At 31.5% G+C, this 19795-nt stretch overlaps 3 protein-coding genes across 5 annotated transcripts; 2 read left to right on the top strand and 1 right to left on the bottom strand.

Moving 5' to 3' along the window:
* The first annotated feature begins 814 nt into the window (after positions 1–814).
* Positions 815–3165, top strand: LOC101211449 (pectinesterase 2). The gene is made up of 2 exons (XM_004148091.3): positions 815–1862; positions 2328–3165. The coding sequence occupies exons 1-2, from the start codon at positions 839–841 to the stop codon at positions 3017–3019; spliced, it is 1716 nt and encodes a 571-aa protein (XP_004148139.2). The 5' UTR covers positions 815–838; the 3' UTR covers positions 3020–3165.
* LOC101218400 (pentatricopeptide repeat-containing protein At5g62370) lies at positions 2153–7869 on the bottom strand. 2 transcript variants are annotated; one of them, XM_031882559.1, is made up of 4 exons: positions 7591–7866; positions 4924–7432; positions 2777–3045; positions 2153–2692 (listed from the first exon to the last, which is right to left on the bottom strand). In XM_031882559.1, exon 2 carries the CDS (start codon positions 7208–7210, stop codon positions 5492–5494), a length of 1719 nt encoding a protein of 572 aa, XP_031738419.1. In that variant the 5' UTR covers positions 7211–7432; positions 7591–7866; the 3' UTR covers positions 2153–2692; positions 2777–3045; positions 4924–5491. The 2 variants fall into 2 exon arrangements, with proteins under 2 accessions (XP_031738419.1, XP_004148164.2); XM_004148116.3 differs by having other exon boundaries at positions 4924–7869.
* Positions 7870–15685: 7816 nt separating this feature from the next.
* On the top strand, positions 15686–19795 carry LOC101218634 (NAC domain-containing protein 7). Of its 2 annotated transcripts, none has more exons than XM_004148117.3 (5): positions 15686–15955; positions 16076–16170; positions 17777–17956; positions 18050–18321; positions 18999–19795. In XM_004148117.3, the coding sequence occupies exons 3-5, from the start codon at positions 17797–17799 to the stop codon at positions 19590–19592; spliced, it is 1026 nt and encodes a 341-aa protein (XP_004148165.1). In that variant the 5' UTR covers positions 15686–15955; positions 16076–16170; positions 17777–17796; the 3' UTR covers positions 19593–19795. The 2 variants fall into 2 exon arrangements, with proteins under 2 accessions (XP_004148165.1, XP_031737865.1); XM_031882005.1 differs by having other exon boundaries at positions 15686–15996.

The raw sequence follows: 19795 nt of genomic DNA, 5'->3' as shown, positions 1-19795 counted from the left end.
AACACGGTTTTTGGCTTCTCCATGTCCATGTGACAAACCCTTACTATCAAAAACAAAAGAGTCAATATATGGAAAGAAAAAGTCACATGTTTATATTCTTATTATTTCTTTTTACATACTAAAAAGTCTTAAGGTTGTATTATTAGGGTAATATTTTAAAAATATTATAATGTGAGTATTGACATCTTCAATATTAATGTCAATGGATGCACATCACTAAAATGCTATAATGATGAAACTAAATAACTAATAAACTATGAGGACAGAACATAAAAAATAAATAAAATAAAAATGTCTTGCGGTGATTAGAAAATACATATATTCCGATGGATTAGAAATGGTACTAAAATGGATACCAAATTGAGGAGTATATTGTGTCATTCATGACGTTTCTCCCAAACTCTATACAATACATTTTAAATGTAAACAATGTTTTTATTTACGCCAACAAACATTTTAAATAATTTCTTTTTCAATTTTTTCATCAAATCAGTACCTACTATGAAAGAATAGTTTACAGAAACAGCATGGTAAAATTTTAAAATGAAGGTTTTAAACATAGTGGCAATGGCAATTAAATGCCTTAAAACTTTCTGTATATCTTATTTCTATTATTGGGAGAAGGGAGGGGGGAACAATTAAACATAAATAAATAAAACGCCTCTATCTTAGAGGTTAGGCAAGCAATCTTGGTTAAGTTAGTCAAAGTCAACTTCATATATACAACTGTTTGCATGAAAGCTCAATACAATAGGAAGTTTTAATAGTAATTCATCTTTCTCATCTTCTAGGTAGAGAGGGAAGGAGAAGGCCTGTGAAGTGAATAGATGAATGGCACATGGATACAATACAAGTTTTGGACTTTGATTATTCAAACTGCTGTTATTTTCAAATAGCCAACCTGTCTCCTCTTCTTCCCCTCTACTATATAATCAAACATAAGAGATCTATCTTAGCTTCATCAAACATAGAAATGGCTGGTCTTTCAATGGGGACAAGTTTTGGAGTCTTCATTTTCCTTCACTTCTTTCTACTGTCTTCTTCTTCAGCCTTTTCCAAGCCTGCCTCTAATGGCATTGATTGGTGGTGCAAAAAAACCACGTACCCTGAAACCTGCAAGTACTTTTTCAACCATGGCACCAAGTCTCCTCCCAAAGATATGACTGACTTCAAGAAAATGGTGATCCAATTCGCCATGGAAAGAGCTCTGAGTGCTGAGAGCCACACTAAAGGTGTCGGTTCCAAGTGTCGAAATGGGAAGGAAAAGGCTGCTTGGGCTGATTGCTTGAAGCTTTACCAAAATACCATCCTTCAGCTTAACCAAACCCTTGATTCCTCTACTAAAAGTACTGAGTTTGATATCCAAACCTGGCTCAGTACTGCCCTAACCAACCTTGAGACCTGTCGCACCGGGTTTGCTGAGCTTAATGTTTCGGACTATATATTGCCACTGATCATGTCAGACAATGTCACTGAGTTAATAAGCAACAGTTTGGCTATTAATAATGCTTCAGCTGGGGTGGGGAATGGGAAGGAGACGTACAAAAAAGGATTTCCAAGTTGGCTTTCGGGTGGTGATAGGAGGTTACTGCAGTCATCTTCAACAAAGGTGGACCTTGTGGTGGCTCAGGATGGATCCGGTAACTATACGACGGTAGGAGCTGCTCTTGAGGAAGCTGCAAAAAGGAAGACAAGTGGAAGATTTGTTATACAAGTAAAGAGAGGGGTTTACAGAGAAAATCTCGAGATAGGAAGTAAGATGAAGAATATAATGCTCATTGGAGATGGAATGAGATTTACCTTCATTACCGGCAATAGAAGTGTAGGAGGAGGCTCCACCACTTTCAATTCTGCTACTGTTGGTAAGCCTCTTTCTCTCTAGGTTCATAGGTTAACTGTTTATATGATAATTTGCATGCATTATAACAACATTTGAACATGTCAACCTGCATATTTCTCCCATTCCAACTCCACCAAACTTACTGACATGACATGGCAGCTTTGTCATCTAGAATAAAATTTCTTCTATTTCAAGACATGGTGCATAGATTTTTCTCCTATCTTCCATTTCCAAATAAAAAATATAAAATATAAGTTTCTCAAACCTAGAATTATTGGTGGCCAGCATCCCAGCTTTCTTTGTCAGCATCAATATAAAAATGGCAATGTGTATATACCGCATTTCATCATATGAATTTCATACTATACATTATATAGCTGTCAAAAGTCAAATACTTGTATACATTTTTATTTTTTATATACATTCCTAAAACAGCATTGTGAAATCAAATAACGAGAAATACTTGTTTGTATTCCGTGACAATCAGCGGTGACTGGTGAAGGATTTATAGCTCGCGGCATCACATTCCGGAATACCGCTGGTCCTGAGAACCATCAAGCAGTTGCACTCCGATCTGGCGCAGATCTTTCTGTTTTCTACCGTTGTGCCTTTGAAGGGTATCAAGACACCCTTTATGTCCATTCACAAAGACAATTCTATAAGGAGTGTTATATTTACGGCACTGTAGATTTTATATTTGGCAATGCTGCAGTTGTTCTACAGAATTGCATGATTTATGCAAGGAAGCCAATGAATGGTCAGAAGAACGCAGTCACTGCTCAAGGACGGACAGATCCAAATCAAAATACTGGCATTTCAATCCACAATTCACGAGTCATGGCCACAGATGACCTAAAACCAGTGGAGAGCACAGTGAAAACCTACTTAGGAAGGCCGTGGAAGGAGTACTCTCGAACAGTTTTCATGAAAACTTACATTGATAGTTTGGTTGATCCAGCAGGTTGGTTGGAGTGGGATGGTGACTTTGCGTTGAATACGTTATATTATGGAGAATATAACAACATTGGTCCTGGGTCACCAATTAGCCAGCGAGTGAAGTGGAAAGGTTACCATGTTATAACCAATTTAACAGAGGCATCAGAGTTCACCGTCCAAAATTTCATTGCAGGACAGTCGTGGTTGCCAGACACAGAGGTCCCATTCACTCCTGGACTCTAGAAGAAAAAGTTGTCTTCAATCTTCCTCTGAAATAAATATAGCCCAATCATTTAATTCATCATTCATGGTCATATATATGTCAAATGAAAAGTTATATTAATCAATTTCCCAATTAAAGAGCACATCTCTATTGATGATCTTCAACACACTTTTTTTAATGGGAAACCAAGCAATTTTCATTATATTAAGTGTAAACAAAATAACTATTGAGAAACCCGAGAGTAAATAGCTCCTTAGTGACACAAGTTGATATAAGTGGACTCCAACTAACTAATAGCAGAAAGATTACTACAGTAAGAGCACAAGGAGAATACATTAAAAAAAAAACAAAACGAAAAGGAAGAGGAAAAACTCCCAAAAGGAGGGTACTAACATGGCAAGGGGATTCAATCATGCAAATAAGAACATGCATAAAGCTTCACACACCTTCAAAAAGAAAGAAAGAAAGAAAATTGAAAGCACGATATTTTGAAATGAACATCATGCAACTTTCTTCTATTCGTTGCAAAGAACTAGCGATGCACTTCTCACAACACATTTATAACATGAACTATGTTATATAGCATAAAGGCTCCTAGAGGTAGGCTTGAAAAGGCCAGTTGTTTAGTGGATGAAAATCTTCATTCTTCACAATGAATGCAGTTTCATATGAAAAATCAACTTGCTGCATGAATTGCAAAGGACTTCACTTGACCATAGAAAAGCTTCGATACGTGAGTTCAATTCAACTAACAAAAAAATTCTAGAATTAAAACATCAAGCATCAAAAGTCAAAATTAACACGTTTCCTCCAAGCAATTCCATGCTTAAGAATATGAAAATTCAAAACGAGGGTAATACATAGAATTTAAATTTTTTGAAGATTTTCAAAAATGTAAAAGGATTAACATTTTAATTCTTCTGTTATTGTGGGGTTGACCCACACTTTAGAATAATCTTAATTGCACAATTTAAAGTAATACATTCATTTAATTATAACTGTTTACTGAGTTTATGAAAACAAAGCTGTAAAATAAAATAGATATAGAAATAGCACATTATGATGCATTAACTCTAGAAAAAATGGGTTCTGGATTAAATCTTTGAAGCAGAGTGCCTTCTAATCAAGTTGATGGTGTTGAAGTTGATTGAACCTTCAGAGACTACAAAGACAGTTCTATCATATCCCTCCAAACAGTAAGAATCTAAACAGGGATAACAAAATGTACCTATTGAAAGTAATGACGAAAAAAACATAAGATTTACATGGAAACCCTAGGACATGGAGAAAAATCATGGTTTAGAGGCTTCTTATTATTTTCTTATGAAAATGATAATACAGAGGGGAAGACTTTATAGGCAACATAGGCCTAATTAAAAAAGAACAAAAATTAGGGCAATATAAATTATAGGCTTTCAACATGTAACAGGTCCACTAATTCTAACAGTGCCAAAATATTCATACTCAAGCAAATTAACAATCTAATCTCCACAGGGACAAATTAAACAAAGTTAAACACCCTAAAAATACTTCTAGTGAATTGTGATGGTCGTAGGGGATAGAGATTTGCGAGAGCAAAGAAATTGTGAATAATTTGTTGATAGATGAAATTGTGGTGCAGAAGGAAACAATGTGAAGAGTTAATGATAGAAAATGAAAAGGGGAAAACCAAGGACTGGATGAGAAAATTTTGAAGAACGATAAGTTTGCTTCAAATGAAAGAAGTATCGACTGAACTGCAGAAATGCAGAGGAAGATTATTACCAAGGATGTGGGCAGTCAATGTGCAACATTTCTATTGAGGTAAGAGTTTATCATGGGCATCATTCCTTACTAAACTTGAAAGCACGATCACTTGAATCACAAGCTCAAGAAAAGTTTTATTATCTATGATAAGCTAGTATATACGGAGTTGGGGAAAAACCTTCTTTTACGCATTGTATGTGAGTGATAATCCATCAGAAAGTCTCCCTCCTTTCGAAAGGCCTTTCAGAAAGGTGTTTGCAACTTTATCTGAAATGCAACCATCTACATGCATCTTATTAAACAACCCAATAATAGAGTTAACATTGCCCACAAGAATATGCCCGTCCATAAGTATCGTGAAAGTAAATGGATTGGACGCAACCCTTCTTTTTGCATCAATTCCAAGTGCTAATTCTCATCCAACATCCTATCTGTCTTAAAATGTCCACATATGCAGGTTAGGCATAATGCCTACATCTTAAACCTTCTGAAGAAGTTTTAATGCTAAGGATTTCATTTCCTTGGTAAAATTTGTGGAAACTATCTTATTATTATCCTTGGGAACAATAACTATTTCATGGAGCGGATGAAACCACGCAAATTTTGCCTTTTCATTATCTTTCCCTAGCATGCACCATTTTTTTCACACTTGAATTTTTGCAAACACCACTGACCAATGTGATATAGAAGATAACATCGGGTTTAATGTGGCTCCTTTCCATCAAATCAACTAATTGAAAGGCATATTAAACCTCTCCTACCCTTAGGTAATGGTTCATAAGTGTGGAATACAATACAACATTAGGTAAAAACCCATTTCTTGACATCTTGCCCAGATATAAACATCCCTTATCAGTCATATTTTTCATACCCAAGCCACGAATCAGCGCTGTATAAATATGAGAGCTTGGTGGAATAGAATTCTCAACCATTTGCTCAAACAATTCACATGCTTCAAGAATCCTTCCATTTTTACTATAGCCTTTAATCATCGTCAAATAGAACTTCTTATCAGGATCCATACCAGCCTCAAGCATCATCTTGAAAACAACTTCTGCTTCACAAATTCTCTTTTCCCTACTTAAACACCTGATTATTGAATCATAAATAGCAACACTTGGTTTCAATCCCACCTGTCTCATTTTCCTTAGAATATGGTATGCTGCTGTAACATTACCCTGCCTACAGTATTCGTTTACGATAATCAGATATGTTGTGGTATTCGGAAACAAACTGTAGTCCTTCATGTGATCGATTAGAGACATAGCATCCTCAAAAAGCCTCTCCTTGCAAAGACGCCTAATCAAGGAATTGTAAGTAAAGAGCAGAGGCTTGCATCCTAGGCTTACCATATTATGCAAGTAATCCAAAGCATAACAAAAATTTTCTGTCTCACATAAAGCACTAATCACAATACTAAATGCCACACCTGCTAGATTCAAGTCGCTAATGGATATTTCTTTCAGAACTATTTCAAATTTTTGCTCCAGATTGCTTGATGTTTGCCACTCTGCACTGGCTAAGATTACAGAAGGATCACACCCACACCCATTCTTTACAATTGTCTCTAAAATATTTAAAGCAAGCTGAAGTTCATGTCCCTTTGGATACATCTTCATAAGTGTTAAAAACAACACATGATCAGGTATGATTCCATTGTCCAACATACCTTTAAACAATCCATCGACTTCTTCTAACCTACCATTCCTGTAAAGTGCACTACTCAAAACTGTATAACAATGAACACTAGGAGATAAGTTGGAGCTGACCATACTATTCAAAATCATTAATGCAGAGTCAACCTTCCCTTCCTGACAATACTTACCGATCATGATGTGAAAAGTTACCACATCAGGTTGGATTCCCCAGTCTTCCATAAGCTTATATACTAACCAACCCTTCTCAACTAGACCCAGTTTCACAAACCCATGGATCAATGAATTTAATGTAAAAGTATCCGGCTTACAGCCTATTTTTACCATTCTAAACAAGGCTTGCATTGCCATTTTCATTTTCCTATCTCTGCAATATCCATGAATTAAAGAAGTATACATCGTCTTGTCAGGATATAGACTTCGGAACTCCATTTCTCTGATCAACAACTCTGCCTCCACTAACCATCCACTCTTACAAAGGCCATAAAACAATGTCTTAAACAAATGCAATGTAGGAGGATAACCATTCGTGCTTTGCATTATATCAAACAATTCAAGAGCTTCCCCCATAAACCCCTGATTGCATAGCCCATCCATCAAGACATTAAAACACCAACACCCCAAGTAAATACCAGCTCCATTGACTCTCACAAAATAGTTAAACGCCTCTAAAACCCTTCCTTGTGCACAAAGCTCTCGAAAGATAGCATTAAATGAAACTTTACTCGGGACATAATTCAACGAAAGGAGTCGATTAAAATGGCTCAGTGCCTCCTCAAATTTTCCTAGCCTACAAAAGCAGCTTACCATAGAATCCAAAAGTAACACATCTGGCTCAGCACCTCCAACTACAAATTTCCTATTGTACAGAAATTCAGACAACTGGGGTTTAGAGAAAACAAGTTGCCGGCAGAGCAAACCATGGGTAGCCAAATCAAGCTCCAAACCCCATTCAGCAGCAAAATTAACAATCGAAATAGCTTCAGAAATTGAAGAAGATTGTGTTACAATTCGTTGTATCACTTGTTGCGCCTGAAAAAAGAAGCCACGACGAATTAGCTGCTCCACTAAGGAAAAGCACAAATTTTTATGTTCGCTTGCAGAAGAGAAACTAGAAGTAGTTGGAGGATCAAGTGGGACAGTACAAGTGGTAACCAAGTTTCTGAAGTTCATAGAAAGATAATACTTACAGGACGGCCGTCCCCGTATCATTTCAAAATCGGAATGCTATTGACAAGAAGCAACAGAAAGAAGGCATAAGGTGAAGACTCTTCTGTCAAAACAGGACGAAATTGCAACACTAACATTCGGTACAAATGATGGGTCTGAGGGAATAAGTAAAACAGAAACTGAAAGAGAACGAGAACGAGAACGAGAATACAAGAGTACATGGAAGAAACTCCGGCAGGTCTTGACCGGAGATTGAATAAGCAACGTGGGAGAAATATGGATAGAGAAAACAAAAATAGGGCAAAGCCCAATACCCAAATTGAGACCAAAGCCCAATGGCTCATCAAAATAAATTACATAAATTATTGGACCACTTGCATATATATAAAAAATAAGAAAATGAAAAATGACAAATTTCACTGTATATTTACCAAATATGGTAAATTTTTAATTTAGTGTTTAATAGATCATCCAAGTTGGCCCAACAACAAGAATATAAAAAGTTATAGACTTTTTTTTCTTGTATTTATTATTTTATCGTATAATAAATATTTGTCTAAAGAGTTTCTAAATTGTCCGATGATGTCGAATTTGATACTTAGTAAACACAAAATTTAGGAAGAGTAATGATAATTGAGTAGAATGAGGTATAGAGTTAAAAAAATAAAATGAGAGAGGTGATAAAAAGAAACATCTATCGTGAATCGAAAGGTTCAATGTTAAAAAAATGGAAAAAAGAAACAACTATCCTAAATATTTTTAAAAAAAATGGAAAAAAATAAAACTTTGCTTAGTCCCATTAGATTGTTACAAGAAAGAAAAGAGAATATGGGTTTTTTTAAAATTAAGACATGTTGCATTTGTGAATATTAATACGATCGTGATCATGGGTGTGGTAGATTTGAGAAATTTGAAATAAAATGATGTTTTTGATCCAACAGGTTGATAGTGTGGTATATTAATTGTGATGTAATTAACATGCATATTCCATAATCCTATATAGGTGGTGAGATGTTTGATAGCAAAAGGAAGGGTTTAACCCCTTAGATAATCCACATCTTGGCACACAATTAATGCATAGCTACATCTAAATTGATATCCTTACTATTGGAAGTTGAGCAGTGATTTAGCAACTTATGGTTCTAAACTATTGAAACAAATACATATGTAAGATCAATTATGTAATTTTGTAATGATTTAAGATATATCAGCACTTTTTGAAGAAGCTTTATTTATTATTTATATTTCTAGATTACAATCCACATAATCGCAGTTATAAATTGGTGTAATTATTTTGAAGGCGACCCATAAACCAAAATGCAATCATATAAATCCTCCTATTTATGTCATTATTTTAAGTTTAAGTAACAAATCTCAACTCATTAAAAGTGATCAAAACTTATATGGATTAAACTTGGATTAACTTAATTCTCAATTTCATTCATTACCTTAAAAGTCAACACTATTGATTTTATCAACGTTTTTTAATTTTTAATTTGATTAGTGACGTTTAGATATGTACATATCTGATTTCATAAACATTTATCTAATTCAATGTATTTTAATGTTTCCAAAAAGCATATTGTATGGCTTTTTTCTAATCATATATTAAAATAGACGTTTCTTTAATTTAAATTTTTAATATATATATTGTGAGAGATTGGTTGGCAAAACATATCATCTTTTTCTCTCTCCATATCCCAACAACCATAAAATATTAAATTAAACTAAAATATCATTCTATTCTTAAATTTTTAAATTTGTTCAATTTTAATCCTACTTCCAACACTATTCTTTATCATTTCAATAAATCTTCCATTAATTAAATAGTAATAAAAAAGTTTTGTGTAGAATAATACAATATAGAAATATGACTTGATAAAAAATTGTAGAAAAAAATAAGTCAGTAAATAACATAATATTTTTTTTAATCAACTAAACTTTAAGGGTAAGAAACTCGAATTAAGATTTATTGAATAAAGTCACCTACAATAGTACATTTTTTAGAAGATAATTGTGATATTTTATTTAAGCAGCTACATGACATCAGATGAACCAATATCATATTTTACTTGAATTATAATCCATGTAGGACAATTCCATCGTCAATTAAATTTTGATTTAATTTAAAATTTGTGTATTAAGTTTATTCAATTTAAAATATTGTGTATACTCTTGGTTTGAGTATTCTATACTCAAAAAATACATACCTTCCTATGTTTGTACTCTTTCTTCTCTCCATTTTCTAGGAAGATTCGTGTGTTGAAACGATTACTTTTTTGTAAAGATTTTAACATATAATAACTTCATTTGACATTCTACTAAGATTATCTCCTGTTTAATCGATCAAATTTTAATTATCAAAGTTATATAACTTAGGATTAGATCAATTCGTTTTTGAATTGATCTCTCGTTAAACTTCCTTTAAACAAATTCAGTAAAATTATAATTGTTAAATTATATAACATTGGTAAGTACTACTTGTTATAGATTAAAATCCCCAAGCTTTTGTCTTGCAAGAAAAAAAAACATGTATTATAGGTTATTAATTTGTTAGTTCATAAATAAAATACATGTACTATTATGTTTTAGCAATGAGATAACGAACTTATTAAACAAAACAATAATAAAAATTTAGTTTATTCACTTCGATACCAATAGTCTTTATCGATAGAAAACTATTCGCGATGATTTTATGAAACACAGAACTATTTATGAAACCTTGAGAAGGTATAAAAACAAAATTATAAGACTACCTAACTACTTTTGAGATAATAGAAATTAAATTTAGAACTTAGACTTAAATTAGAAGTACTAAAGTAATATATGAAAAGAGTAGGGGGAATGATGATGTTGGCGGAAATACATGTGATGTCACGGTGGGTCCGATTGAAGATGGGGTTTCTATTGCTAGCCATCCAGAAGATGCCACGTCTCCCCGCCCAAAATGTCGGGCACGGAAACTCATAATGCTCATAGTCTTCATCATTTCTACCCTGGGACCGCCTTCATTGGATCGCTACCTACCCCACCACGCTACCCTAAAACTCCGTTTTGTACTTTTAACACTTTTTTTTTTCTATTTTATTTTATTTCTTTATTTTTAATCATTTCTTCATTTTCTTTATTATTTGTTCATAAGTAAGATATGATAATTAATTCATCCAAATCAATGTCTCTTTTTTTATTCAATATTTTTATTTTGTTTTCCTTCCTTTTGTTTTTTACCCTCGACTTTTAATGAATTGAAGGATTATATTTCAGGTTTACTTATAATTAATAAAATCAAATCAGTCTTGATCATGTAGTTTTGTTTAATTATCATATTGATTAACGACATTTAATATGATTTAGTTTTAAATATAATATAACAAATTCAATTGAAGTGATCTTTCTTGTACACAACATATTTATGTGCATCAAATGTGTGTAACTTAAAAAAATTATATAATAAACTGTGTTTTTTTTATATATATATAAGTTAAACTAATATGATGGTGACATTAACTAGAGAAATTTACTTTTATTATTGTGTTTAGCCATTTGAGATCGTTTGAAAATTATAGGTTCACATATAAAATATTAAACAAATTCATAAACAGTGAAATTTGCATTATTCTTGAAATCAGAATGATCGGTGAAGAAAATTAAACCATTTCTGTTTCTATATAATTAATTAATTTGTAAGTTTTGAAAGAAAGGTTTATTAATTCAATTAAACACAAAAGTAAAAATTATTAAACTATTAAAGATTAAAATTTATGAATTTATTTGAGACAATTAAAAGTTGTTCATTTTATGAAATGATTTTTAAAACTTGTTTAGAGTATTACAAATACACTGTAAAGATTGAGTACAAGCAAAATGTATAGACTTAGTAAACACATCTCTCAACATGAATAGACAATAAAATATATACTCTTTTGAGAAAGAAAAAAAACCATTTTTATGTATTTTTTTTATATATAAAAAGGGTCACAAATACTTCGATTCTATATATATATATAAAAATTGTTTTAAATCTAAACAAACAAACTTCCTTAATGTTTATTATGTATTTCACATATATCAAATTGGAAAAAGAACGAAAGAAAAAAAGAATCCCTCGTGTTAAGGGGGCTGCTGGGACCTACTTAGAATGAGACAACAGAGGAAAGAGGGCACCACACGAAGAAGCCATGTGGCGGACCCCGCCAGCTGGAACAGACAGAAAACCCTGCCAGTTGCGAGGTCAATGATTAATGGCTAGCCCACGCCGGACCCATTCCCGCCACGTATACTCAATAATTCCTTCTCTCAATGGTTCCCACTCCCACTCCCCCACAATCCATTTCTAACCTCCCCTGTTCCGATATTTATGGATGTAGAGTTAGTTAATTATAATCTATGTATTATAATAGTTTGTGAGGTATTATAATCTATGTTTAAGGTGTAGATTATTATTGTTTGAAGAAGTGAGAAATAGTGAAATAGAAGAATGAAGAATAGTGACATATAGAAGAGATGATGAGTGAGAAATAGTGTAAGGAGAAGTGAGGAATAGGAGAAAAAACAAAAAAAAATAGAATAGTCTTAATCTTAGAATTACAATAATCATTGATACAAACATGGAGTAAACTGAACTAAAATAGCTCATTTCATTCCCTCGTAACCCGAGAGTTGAAGATCCCTTAGTTGACTACAAATTATAAATACAAGTTTGTTGGATTGGAAATTTTCTTGTTACCTGTTTAATTTAAGAACAAAATAAGTTAAAAACGGTTGAGATATCAAAGGATTAGAAGACATGAAAATTTTAGCTTACAATTTGATGTGTAAGTAAAACGTTTAATAATACGCCAATCAAAGTTTAGTTCAAGAAATTTGAATAAATTTTCTAATCCAATTGTTGTATTGAAAAAAAAATTATACTATATTTTGAACTTTAATCAAATAATAACAATATAGACAATATATTATATTTCCCTTTAGAATATATTACAATCTGTTTTCAGTAAAAAGATATAAATAAAAAATAAAGGCCTCACAATTGATTACATACATTGCATTGCAAACATTTGATAAGCAAATAAAACGTGGAATATATATAAAATATTTGTATTCATTTATTAAAATGATCCGTGAAATATAAGTGGTTTTGAAATTGAAATAAAGCAAACTAAAAGAGTCTATTAATTAATCATTTCCACGACACATATTCTACACTTTTTAAAATATAATTGAACAGTTCGCACATATATTTAAAACTTTTCTGAATTATTTACTCAAAATTAGGTAATGAAATAAAATTATTTCTCTAACACCACCCTTCTCTAATATTATGTTAAATAATCATTCTAAAAACCTAAACCAATGGACGAAAGTAATTTATCAAATTTCACACTTATTTGCTTATGTTATATAGATAGTCTTTCGCACATATATATATATTAACAAGATATATGCTTTATTTTAGTCAAAATCGACCATGCAAATTAAAATATATTGGAGTTCTGATATATTTTAGTCAAAATCGACCATTCTCATGTTAAACATACTTTAACTATATAGAGTTATGATAGAACCAGAACATCACTGCTCAAAATGTGATCCCAATGTCATTTGGTTCCTACTTATTTATACTTTTGTTTTTCGTTTTTCATTTTTCATTTCTATTTTTTAGAAATAAAACACACACGTTTAACTATTTTGGTTGTTTTCCGTTCTTCACTTTAAGTTTAATTGTGTAGGGAATATTTAAAGTGCATTGAGATAGACATCATTCATAATTTTCTTATATTTTGTAAATATTTTTAATAATTTTTTCATTTACAATAATTTTCATATTAAAAAGATCATATTATAAAAAATTTTAAAAAATTAATTTTTGATACTTCAGATAAAAGAAAAGATTACCAAAAGACGTTTCCAAGATGGCCACACACACTAACCCTCCCATGCACAAAGTCGCAAAGATGACTTAAAATTGGGTACTTGATGCTTGTTATCGCTAAACTATGGTAGACGTTTTTTTTACTATAAAACCCCAAGACAGTAAAGACATAACCAACCGGCGGGCTCTAAAAGTTCATGTACTTTATGGAATAATTTTGCAATTAGGTATGAGTTATTAAGTGCACTGGCTAGATTGGCACTCTCTTAACACTCATCCTATATATCCCAACTCACCATTTCATTCAATAAAACTCAATGAAAGAATAGAGGATGTTGTTGTCAGATAGCTCAAAAACCAGAGATAACAAAGAGGTGGCAGGAAGGATAGCCATAGGGATGAGGAACATAAAATAAATTACATAAAAGCATCCAGGTTCAACGAAACCTTTAAAATGTCATCTAATTTCCTAACCTAATATATAGTTAACTTTTTGCCTATTGTTTTTAATACGTTATTTGAAAAATGAGAGATTTGAAAATAACTTAGTTACATAGTTATTACATATATTTTTAACAAGTTGAACTATATAATTAATATACTTAAAAGGTTGACATTTCTATAATTATTTTACTTCCCTAAGAAGTTAGGGGTTTCGTTTATTATATCTAAAAAAATGACGGTTAATTTGCATAATAAATGAAAGTTGAATATGATGGAATGAAGGTGTTAAAAGAGGTGTCAACTTTGTTAAAATCATATATGGTTGCATTTTATTGATTTCTCGTTATATGACTATTTAAAAATAAAAAAGAGAAGAATATATTATAGAAAGAGGATGAATGATGATAGCTTGTAACTGAAAATGTAAATGTGGTTACAAGATATTTTGTAGTGATGAGACATAATTGAAAGAGGGGGCAATTGTAACTCATAATTTTGAAAGTAGAAAAGCTAATTAATATGAGGAAGACAAAAGTAATGAGACCACCTTAAAAGCCAATGAAACTTCATAGGAACATCACAACAAATGGGAAAGAGCCTCTCTCATCAGCCCTTCACCACCGCCATCATCATCACACCATTTATTTCTCTATGTTTCATTGTAGTTTCAGACTCAAAGGAGAAGATATATCGATGGTGGGGAAGAAATGGTAGGGACTAGCAGGGATATCAAGATGTTTGGCCCATCTTTCGGGGCCACTCTTTCCATATTATTACTTTGGTTGAAGATATATCTTTGGTTGATGATATATATAATATTTTAATTGGTAAGTTAAAATTATGAGATCAAGAAATTCGTTAAATTCATGAAATTTGGAAACTAAAATGGATACAGGACTTTGACTCAAATATAATATTGCACATATGAAAGGAATAGATATACATAAGGTATGTTGAGTGATTATATGTTTGCTTGTTTTTTTTTTTTTTTTTTCAATTTTAAATTGACAGTTAAAAATTTACTTTTTAATTATTCAAAACCAAAATTTAGTGATATGAAAATCACACATTAAATAGTATACAATTAAGTATTAATTTAGTTTTGAGTTATATTTAGAAGTGTGTTTTTTTTAGGTAATTTAAAATATGACAAGTGATTTTAACAATTATTTTATAGATTAAGTCATCACACTTCATAGATTGAAGTGTGTCTTGATCGATGATTCTTTTACGAGGACGTATTCTATGGATATCTTTTTCTGTATATATATAAAAGAGATTAATCCATCGTTGTTAATGAAAGTTGACAATTTTTCTCTACATTGTTCCAAAAATGTAAATTCTTCACGTAATCAATTTGCACATAGCTTCTATAATATCGTGGAAATGTGTTGGGTATAATATCCCACTTTGAATCTTGGTCTATATTAAGCATGTCAGCTCGGTTGAAGCAAAATGAAAAAAACTCCCCCTCTCTAAACTCATAAGGTTCTCCACTAGCATATACATGTATGTATGTACATGTGTATATGTATGTGCACATACGTGTATGTATATTTATGTATACAAATGTGGTATCATCCCACCAATGAGAACTTAAATCAAGTTCTCAACTTAACTTTGTTGGCTAGCTGTTCCATTACGTCACACACCTAAAAAAAAAAAAGAAAAAAAGTCCAATTTAAAAAAGTTTATGTTTTGGCAAAGTTTTGTCCTGTGACTTCCTATAATACCTTCCAATTTTGCTTAAATAACTCTCTCTATCTTTTATCTCTTCATTACAAACGCACCAGCTTTAAAATTCCTTCCTTATTCATATATATTTCTTTTCCCCCCCTCTCTCTCACTTGGGTCTTTTTCAGCTTTCTTTTTCAGCCTTCACCACCAATTCAGCTATCTCTCTCTCTCTCTCTCTTTCACTCTTTTTCTTCCTAAATATTTTTAATATATATCACTTTCTATATATATACACACATACACACATAAACAAACCCTAGCTTGCTTATTCTTTTCCACCCCTCTCTTTCTCTCAAAGATCTGATCCAACAAACGATCACCCAACCGCCACGGTGATCAAATCAATTCCCCTAGCTAGCTAGAATATATCTCTGTTCGTGTTGAGATCTTGTTTCTTTTCTTCTCGGATTTAGGGTTTTTCTTAACAAAATGTTTGTCTTATATCATTGCAGAAACAAAAGCTAGGGTTTGTATTCTTCATCTCTGGGGGTTCATTTATCACCAAAAAGCTAAGATCATTTCTTGGTCCTCTTTTCTTAATTACCTTGTGAGCTCTCTCTATTTTCTCCCTTCTTTTTTTCATTTCTCCTTTTTCTCTTCTGCCTTTTTTTTTTTCCTTTCAACTTTTGGGGTTAAAAATTAAATACATGTGATTTCACTTTTTTGAGAAAGACAACAAAGTCAATTACAACAGTTCAATTTTATTACATTTGATTTTTTATTGGAAGTTTTTTCTTATTAAACAAAAATGTTGGAGAAGATTCCTAGAGTGATTTTTTTGGATGATTGATTGGCAGCCAAGAAAAATCAAGTAGATCATCACCTAAACTTTTCATTTTTAAAATTTTTGTAGCAATAAGGTGAATTTCCATGATTACATTTTACTTTAATGATAACAGTGGGTATATATATATGTGAGTGGATGACACATTCTCTTCTCTTAAATATGGGTTTTTTTTTCTTTCACTTCACATTAATGAAATTAATTATGCATTATAATCCAAATGTAGCTTATAATTCATTCCAATCTTAGGATGTGTGGAATATTTAGTTTCATTCTCATTCTTGAATAAATACTATGAAACTAAACTAAAGTACTATCAATTGCTACAATTAAATCATTGTGTGAATAATTGATGTTCCAAAACCTCTATTTGTTTAAAATGATTTTTTGAAAAAAATTACATTATTATTTAAAATATTAATTTTGTTGGTTGTTACATATATCCCCATAAGAGACACACAAACCTATCTTAAAATTATAGGGGTATAAATATTGTTGCTAATTATTATGAATTGTATACATAACTTTGTGTTATTCTCTTGCTCTAATTATTCCTCAAATGATATCCATGTCTAATTATTCCTTGGTTGTAGTTTCTAATTTTCTTCTTCTCCTTCTTATTTATTTGTATGTCATTTTAAATATTTAACTCAATGATATTAATAGAATTTTGATTGAAATTAAGCTAACAATTGTTTTTAGGTCGCCTCAAGTGAGGTATGAGTATGAACTTTCAATTTCCCCGCCCCCCTCCCCCCCAAAAAAAAACTATTTATAACGGCTATGCTCATTAAAGAAAACATTATGAAATAAATATATGTGTTAAAATATCTTGCTCTGTTTTAATTGTTACGTTTAAATTTAAAATTTATTGATTGTACAATGACTAAAATTAAACAATTGAACAAACTTGAAAGTACACAAACTAAAATGATATTCTAATCAACTATACAAAAGAGACTAAAATGGAAGGCAAACTATTGGCTTCAAAGTATGATAAAGATGCTAAGGAGGTATGTCATTCTAGGTTAAGATGTCAGGTTGTACCTTTGATCCCTTTCTACTCTAGTATCATGTTAAAAAAACAATAAATACCATGACATAAAATGGAAAATAATTCTTATTAAGTATAATATTATTTGGCATTAAATGTAAACATTTTAGAGCAATAATAATACTATTTTACGTGGGTTCAATTTGATTTCTTGTTAGAGAACTTACATTTTTTGAGATTTGAACTATTAGCCTCATTAAATTCTTGAATGTCACATGTGTATGAAACCAATCCTAGCTAGAATAATCAAAATTAATTAACTTTAATTAAAGAAAAATATAAACATTTTAACGTTGTAAAAAATGAAAATTTCAGGATTTATAACAGAATATAGAATGAACACATTCATACATGTTCCTCCTGGCTTTCGATTCCACCCAACGGATGAAGAACTTGTGGATTACTACCTTAGGAAAAAGATTTGTTCGAGAAGGATTGAATTGGATGTCATTAAAGATGTAGACCTTTACAAAATTGAACCATGGGATCTCCAAGGTAATATTATATCAACTACTTTGTCTTTTACCTTAGAGAATTAATTATAGTAATTAACTATATATATTTTGATGATTGAATCTATATATATAGAGATATGCAGTCTTGGGACAGAAGATCAAAATGAATGGTATTTTTTCAGCCATAAGGACAAGAAATATCCAACAGGAACAAGAACAAATAGGGCAACTGCTGCTGGATTTTGGAAAGCAACTGGCAGAGATAAGGCTATTTATTCTAAACATGATTTGATTGGTATGAGAAAGACTTTGGTCTTTTACAAAGGTCGAGCTCCCAATGGCCAAAAGTCGGATTGGATCATGCATGAGTATAGACTTGAAACCGATGAAAATGCTACTCCACAGGTAAAGTTTAAAACCTGATGAAAATATATTTGAAAGTAATTTTAAAAGTTAGGTTATGAGTTCAAAATCACTAAAATGAAAAGCATGTCTTTAATATAATTATTAATAGTTAATATTAACTAAATATAATTTGATTGTTTCACATAGTTGTTTGAGGAGTTGAATTAGTTACTATATATATAGTCTATAACTTATAATAATATATGTTTGTGGATAGATTATTTGAGTTTTGGTTATAATAGTCAATGTTTGTATATAGGATATTTAATTTGGGTTGCCAATGATGAGAGAATTTGATTACAAAATAATAAATTTTGTAGATAACGATGATTATTTTAAATAGATTTTTCACCATAGCCAAGTGTGTTACGATAATTTGGAACTTCGACTATTATAATGGAAAGACTCAAACATTAGAGTGAACCTTTAATATCATACAATATTTAACACAGGTTGGTGACTCAAGTAGTCCCACAACCAAAATGTTTATATTTAATATTATTTTCATATGATTGATAATTTTTCTTATGTTTTAGTACATTAGATCAAAATTAAGCTTAACGACTCTTTCTTTATTGTGCTTAATATTCATTTGTGTTATCTAATATAAGTCTACAGTCGTGTATGTTCCTTACCTACGCTGTATCATCAATATTTTTTTCGATTCTTTTGTCCAGGAAGAAGGATGGGTAGTTTGCAGGGTGTTTAAGAAGAGAATAGCGACAGTAAGAAGAATGAATGAGCACGGATCACCGTGTTGGTATGAGGAACCGATGTCGTTTATGCCTGACCTAGAATCTCCAAACCAAAGCTCACATTCAAATTTTCCTCACCATGTTTCTAACTTCCCATGCAAAAAGGAGGTAGAATATTTGCCCTACCAACAAGCTCAAGTACCCCAAGACAACCATAATTTCCTTCACTTACCCCTTTTGGAAAGCCAAAAGTTGGCCAATACCTTTGCCCTAGACGTCAACTTACAGACCTCCAACTTCCAACCATCAGCTCCAAAACAACTAAACATCCATCAACAACAGCAACAGCAACTCTCAGACCAAAATTTGTTGTTTTTATTCGACAATAACAACAACGGCGATGAACAAACAATGGATGAGCTCACAGATTGGCGTGTGTTTGATAAATATGTTGCTTCTCAGCTCAGCCAAGAGAATGTTAATAATAATAACAATGCTTCTAAGCAAGAAGCTATGGTTCCACAAAATGCTCCCACATCCACTACTTCAACTTCTCCCATTGAGCTTTGGAAGTGAAACCAAAAACTTTTTTTTTCTTCTTATTAAAAGGTTTTATTTCATATTATTATTATATTATAATTAATTATAGAATGTTATTAGAGTTCAAAAGGGTCTAATTTGAAGTTTTTTTTCAATCAAGATTTATGTACATAATAAAGACTTATATATCGTTGTACCATTCGTATGATATACAATATACACACAACTATACGTAACAA

Source organism: Cucumis sativus, chromosome 3 (assembly GCF_000004075.3).
Source record: "Cucumis sativus cultivar 9930 chromosome 3, Cucumber_9930_V3, whole genome shotgun sequence".
Classification (NCBI taxonomy): Eukaryota; Viridiplantae; Streptophyta; class Magnoliopsida; order Cucurbitales; family Cucurbitaceae; genus Cucumis; species Cucumis sativus.
Note: the sequence above shows the minus strand (reverse complement) of the source record. Positions and strands in the feature narration are given on the sequence as shown.

What these genes read in the sequence shown, in the direction of transcription:
- LOC101211449 (XM_004148091.3), top strand. Translation starts at nt 839, where the DNA reads ATGGATACAATACAAGTTTTGGACTTTGATTATTCAAACTGCTGTTAT. An exon ending in TTTCAATTCTGCTACTGTTG is followed by an intron (nt 1,863 to 2,327) that starts GTAAGCCTCTTT and finishes CGTGACAATCAG; the next exon opens with CGGTGACTGGTGAAGGATTT.
- LOC101218400 (XM_004148116.3), bottom strand. Translation starts at nt 7,612, where the DNA reads ATGATACGGGGACGGCCGTCCTGTAAGTATTATCTTTCTATGAACTTC.
- LOC101218634 (XM_004148117.3), top strand. Translation starts at nt 17,797, where the DNA reads ATGAACACATTCATACATGTTCCTCCTGGCTTTCGATTCCACCCAACG. An exon ending in TGAACCATGGGATCTCCAAG is followed by an intron (nt 17,957 to 18,049) that starts GTAATATTATAT and finishes CTATATATATAG; the next exon opens with AGATATGCAGTCTTGGGACA. An exon ending in ATGAAAATGCTACTCCACAG is followed by an intron (nt 18,322 to 18,998) that starts GTAAAGTTTAAA and finishes TCTTTTGTCCAG; the next exon opens with GAAGAAGGATGGGTAGTTTG.